Source organism: Habropoda laboriosa, unplaced genomic scaffold (assembly GCF_001263275.1).
Source record: "Habropoda laboriosa isolate 0110345459 unplaced genomic scaffold, ASM126327v1 scaffold31, whole genome shotgun sequence".
NCBI lineage: Eukaryota > Metazoa > Arthropoda > Insecta > Hymenoptera > Apidae > Habropoda > Habropoda laboriosa.
Window position 1 is genome coordinate 9,547 of NW_017100133.1, and position 6,400 is coordinate 15,946.

Sequence of the window (6,400 nt, forward strand, 5' to 3'; positions counted from 1 at the left end):
GATAGGAAGCTGAGGACTACGCGTGGTAGTAATAGTAATAAAATAACAATAATGCTGAAGAAAAAATAACCTTAATAAACAAGTAAATGCGAACAACTGACACATGATACTGCCGCACTCGTACGTGCCGGATATCGGTATATCACTCAGCACGTCTCCACTTCTTTTGTTTAGTCAAATTCGTAGAAGTCACCTCCCCTAATTCTAAGATGCGACGCAGTTCTGGTTCTTCTACTTCCAGAAATATAATATTGCGACTTCTAAGAATTTAGTTGTACAACGAAACGTTTAATCAGAATTGTTACATGTTTTTCTATCGACACATTCGGAAAACGTAGTGATTTCAAATATGCCGTATTATTCCGAACAATATACTAACACAGAATTCACCGAGAAAATAACGTCGAGAACTTTAACGTGAAAAGAGAAAATGTACGATATAAATTATTTCGTTGCAACAAATGCTGGATAAACGTTCGTGGGCAAAATCGACGACCACGGGTCAACCTCGTTTTTTATTTCGCGGTATTATTGTGAACGTTGTAGAATAAATTATGCAAAATGTTATTAATGTATCCTTTAATACGCATTAATGTCTACCTGTGCAATATTCGATCTTTGACCACAGATCGTAAAACTTGTTAATTGTTATTCGAAACAGTAATAATAAAATCTTTCGTTTACCATTGTCCTGAAACTTCCATGGTGATCCACGTTTTCCACTTGCGAACTTCCACACTTTCATTCGTAAGAATTACAACTATTACCGGATCGTTTATTCCGTCCTTCTTAGATCGAACGCAAAAATCGTACTGGTGCATTCCGCCGCCACGCGTGACAGTCGAACCGTGCGTTGCGTCGTTTTTTCTCGATCGACTTCAGGTAGTACAATCGATACTCGAACACGTTGATCGTTCTTTGTTGAATTAATCTTTGTTAAATCTTCGTTGCGTAAAAATAATCTCGAAATAGAAATTCGTATATTAATTTTGATCAAAGTAGCCCAGTTAAATTTATAGATCAACATTTAAAGCGCTTTTATGTGAAATGGTGCATACGATGCGTTGAAACGGCGCCAGTTTGCCCTTGACTCGGTTCACGTTAAACTAAATTCGCGCTCAAAGTTAATGTTCTGGGATTACCTTTCGATATCACTTTTATTTTACTTAATATTGATGCACGCTGTAAAACTGTATCGTTATTTGTCTGTAAGCAACTAATTTTATTTTTCCTTCTTTTGCGTTTTAAAATATTCCTTCGTACTCTTATGCAGTGACAAAAATACAGAGTAACGTAATGTTCCGAATAAAATTTGAACGTATTGCTAACGAGCGTATGGATAAAAGGAACGGTAGTCGCGTTATACAATTGTATCGAATAGGAAATTTAGTAAATTTGTAACGATATCTAACAACAGAAGTACACGAAAGAGAATTAACGTAGTAGTAGTAGCATTTTTCAAATAATAACACTTTTGTAACAACCAATTGACCAACGCTTGCTAGAAGCATGCATGCGTTACGTCGGTCACTTTAATATACAAATTACTAGACTAACGTCCTTACAGTGATTACTTAGTTCGCTATGAATATGTATACAGCAAATGTATACAGTAGAATAGCAAAATGATTTATTGGTGGAAAAAATTTTTATGGTGTTTCATTGCATGATTTCTATGTACCTGAACTTGAAACAGTGTCAGAAACAAAAGCTAAACTTGTTCAACGTCGCAGAGATGTAACTATACGTATAAAAAGAAATCAACAAGATATGACAAATCCAGATGTCAGCAAATTTATACCTAAGTATGTGAAGAATAAAAATAAAATTATTGAGCATAATAGTAAGATTGAATAACAACTTTCAGAGAGCAATATCATAGAAAAAAGAAGAACCCTGCTTTACCACTTACACAAGCCCGTCAAACTCAACATTATCCTGGGGAAATATTATCCTCTATTTATGACGGTATACCACAAAATCTAGATCCAAGACCAGTATCTGAACTTAGTTTACCTTCAACTTCATACAGTCATCTAGAAAATAATTCTGTTCCATTTGCATCATCACAAGCTCCTTATCACCCAAATGAAGCTATAATTAGAACACGTAAACACAAAGAAACTACATTGAAATCTGAGGGTACAAAAAACAAAAGAAAAAATTACAAGGGGCAGTATGTTAATAATAATGTCAAAATTAGAGTAGTTAGACCTCAACTTGGAGACACAAGTAGCATAGTGAAATGGGATACATCAAATAAGAATGTAGTTTCCAACCCAAAGAAGCTTCAGAGTAATATGACTATTAAATTAATACCAAAGAGTGGTGATGATAGAAAAAGGATTATAATAAAGGATCCAAGGTATGCTATATACTGTACATCATACTGAATATGCTTTCATAATAAACTATTATTGTCCTCCTGTTTAGTGTATCACAATTGGTAGAACCAAGTGAAGATCTTCAATGTTTAATTAAAGAAGCAAAATCTCAGGTACGAGCGGCTATGCAGATGAATATACTAGAGAAAATCTGTAATTTAATATTAATACGTAATAAAAAGGAGGATTATGTTGAGAAGGTTGCTCATTTTATATTAAATAAATACATTATTGCAATTCGTTTATATTGATGTTTACAATTATTAAGTTCTACAATTGTTCATAACAAACGGTTATACGGGGTGTCCCGTACTCCTCGAACATCCGGAAATGGGGGGTAGCTGGGGTGACCCTGAACAACTTTTTCCTTTTCCAAAATCTAGTTTGAAGCTTCATTTTTGAATTATTAACGAAAAACACTGACCAATCAGAGCACGCGTAGAGTCCGCGCTCAGGCACGAAGAACAGGGGCTCATCCGCGCGCGATCGAACAAATGCGTACGCGTGACTTCTCGGTTCTCGATAGCTGTCAAAAAACTTTCACTTTGCACTGCTGTTTTTATAAGGCTTAGAGAAATGGTTTTTGGCCGTCATTCCGACGTTTGTATAAATTTGTAAAAAAACTGCAATTAGTCTGTATCGCGAAGAAAATAGCGAAGGTCAGTTTTACAACTTTTTTATCTGAGCTCGAAATGAAAATCTAAAAAATACGTTTTGTAGATCTATGTCAATGATACACGTGCTGATAATTTCATCGTAATCGGTTAATGTTTCTATGAGCTACAAACGGTTAAAGATTGTGAATATCACACTATCACGACTTTCCGCGTAAAACTGTAATAAATCTGCAGATTCTTACATCTTTCGATGCCTGTTGCTTGTTTCTCCATCAACATATTTCGATGAAATTTTATAATTGACATCGATTTCCAAAACGTATTTTTTTTCTTTTTCATGAATAACAAGTAAGACGTTTAATAATAGTGTTATTAACTGTGTTATCGTTTCTTTATTCCGAGAGGAATAAAGTGTTTTATTACTTATGAAAAACTTACCCATTCGTCCACGAATTAATCTGCTTCGACGGAACTGGGTCAGTTTGTCGATCCTGACCTATCCGAAACATCTGATATTACGATCGTGTCGGTGAACTCACACGATCGTTCTTCAAAACGTAGCGCGGTCCGCGGGGAAAGTGTGGAAAAAAACAAAAGACGTCTCGGCGTTCTCGACGTCTTCTTTCGGCGTTCGACGTTTATTGTTGTCGATGTCGATGTCTCTTGTGTCTTTACTAACACTCATCGGTGAACTCACTTCCTCGCACAGATCACTTTCTCTTGCCACAGGGAGAGGTTGATATGTTTATGAATTTATTATTTTGTTGTTTCTGTAGCTTCCCGTGGACCGCCATTCTTTCGAAGAATTTCGCGAGGCCGTAAATCCCTCTTACATTCTAGGTGGTGTATTGTATTGTGTGTGGGTTGGGTGTCACAAGCGCGTGTTGGAGAATGACCCGCGGAGTCGTCCTGACGACGGAATTGAGCATCGGTTATGGAGAGGAGAGGTTCGCGAGGTATTTGTTTCTTCGATGCGTTCGCTCAAGGAGGTTTATTGCGGGCCGATGTGAGTTTAATACCCTGGTCTGGCGGTCGGATTTGATTAATGAATTTTATGATGATAAAATACCAACCTTTCTCAGTGGCAAGAGAAAGTGATCTGTGTGGGAAAGTGAGTTCACCGATGAGCGTTAGTAAAGACACAAGAGACATCGACATCGACAACAATAAACGTCGAACGCCGAAAGAAGACGTCGAGAACGCCGAGACGTCTTTTGTTTTTTTCCACACTTTCCCCGCGGACCGCGCGACGTTTGGCGAAGAACGATCATGTGAGTTCACGTTGTAAAATCAGATGTTTCGGATAGGTCAGGATCGACAAACTGACCCAGTTCCGTCGAAGCAGATTAATTTGTGGACGAATGGGTAAGTTTTTCGTAAGTAATAAAACACTTTATTCCTCTCGGAATAAAGAAACGATAACACAGTTAATAACACAGGTATTAAACGACTTACTTGTTATTCATGAAGAAGAAAAAAAATACGTTTTGGAAATCGATGTCAATTATAAAATTTCATCGAAATATGTTGATGGAGAAACAAGCAACAGGCATCGAAAGATGTAAGAATCTGCAGATTTATTACAGTTTTACGCCGAAAGTCGTGATAGTGCGATTTTCATCATCTTTAACCGTTTGTAGCTCATAGAAACATTAACCAATTTCGATGAAATTATCAGCACGTGTATCATTGACATAGATCTACAAAACATATTTTTTAGATTTTCATTTCGAGCTCAGATAAAAAAGTTGTAAAAACGACCTTCGCCATTTTCTTCGCGATTCAGACTAATTGCATTTTTTTCAAAAATTTATACAAACGTCGGAATGACGGCCAAAAACCATTTTTCTAAGCCTTATAAAAACAGCAGTGCAAAGTGAAATTTTTTTGACAGCTATCGAGAACCGAGAAGTCACGCGTACGCATTTGTTCGCTCGCGCGGGTGCATCTCTGTTCGGCCGTCCCTGAGCGCGGGCTCTACGCGCGCTGTAATTGGCCAGTGTTTTTCGTTAATAATTCAAAAACGAAGCTTCAAACTGGATTTTGGAAAAGGAAAAGGTTGTTCAGAGTCACCTCAGCTACCCCCCATTTCCGGGTGTTCGAGGAGTTACGGGACACCCTGTAGAAACCACGAACAAGATATGGGCGTTCGAGGGCTGGTGTTGTAGCGTGATGCTTGTACGGTGTAGTTGACAACGTGGATTTCGTGCGAGTATTCGAAAAGATGCTAAATATTAATCCTATTAATGTAATAACTTTACTGTCTGCTGCGTTTGTTGAGTGGAACCAGGGACCCACAGCAATTAATAGCGCAGAAGAAAATTTAAGGGATGTATTATTCGATTTAATTGTAAGAAGTGTCGAAGTCACGGGATTCCTGGTTGAACATGAAACGTGTGTTGAAATGGACGGGACGCCTATCGAACAAGAAATTCAGGATGCTGATTTGAACTGGTTAGATGAAGAGGAGGAAAATAGGACACCGAATGTTCCAAACATGTACGAAGAAAACGTTGTATGTCATTCGAATAAGGAATACATCCCATTCGAATATAAAAGGAAAGCTGTGGCGTACTGGAACAACGGTAAGTCGAAGCGATTAAAATTAGACACCGTGCGTTCCAAATTCCATCACGTGAAATCCGAAAGAATGCTTCGTAAGTGGGCTTTACAAGTTGAACAGGGTGGCACAAAAAAGGAAAAGGTAAAACGTATTGCAGAGTATACATTTAATAAATTTATGGAAGCTCGGCAGTTAAGAGTAATTGTGCATGAAGTAGATCTACGGCGATGGGCTTTACAAGAGAGAGATATAGAAAATTTACAAACATTTAAAGCCGGACATACTTGGCTAGATACTTTTAAAAAGACGTTTAGATTAGTGTCCAGAAAAATTACCAGATTTGTAACCACAAATGTGGTAAATCGAGAAGACGATATTCATTTGCAATGCAATAATATTATAACAGGGTGTCCCGTAACTCCTCGAACACCCGGAAATGGGGGGTAGCTGAGGTGACTCTGAACAACCTTTTCCTTTTCCAAAATCCAGTTTGAAGCTTCGTTTTTGAATTATTAACGAAAAACACTGGCCAATCAGAGTCCGCGCTCAACCACGGGAGCGCAGGGTTTCGTCCGCGCGCGATCGTGAACAAACGCGTACGCGTGACTTCTGGGTTATCGGTCGATAGCTGTCAAAAAACTTTCACTTTGCACTGCTGTTTTTATAAGGCTTAGAGAAATGATTTTTGGCCGTCATTCCGACGTTTGTATAAATTTTTTAAAAAATTGCAATTAGTCTGAATCGCGAAGAAAATAGCGAAGGTCGTTTTTACAACTTTTTTATCTGAGCTCGAAATGAAAATCTAAAAAATACGTTTTGCAGATCTATGTCAATGA

At 37.8% G+C, this 6,400-nt stretch overlaps 1 protein-coding gene across 1 annotated transcript; it reads left to right on the forward strand.

Annotated features, from left to right (window-relative positions):
- Nucleotides 1-1,590: 1,590 nt before the first annotated feature.
- Nucleotides 1,591-6,400, forward strand: LOC108575957. The gene is given in 6 exon segments (XM_017938930.1): nt 1,591-1,805; nt 1,868-2,365; nt 2,434-2,537; nt 4,084-4,272; nt 5,191-5,586; nt 6,387-6,400. Coding segments are annotated over 6 exon segments (1,416 nt in total).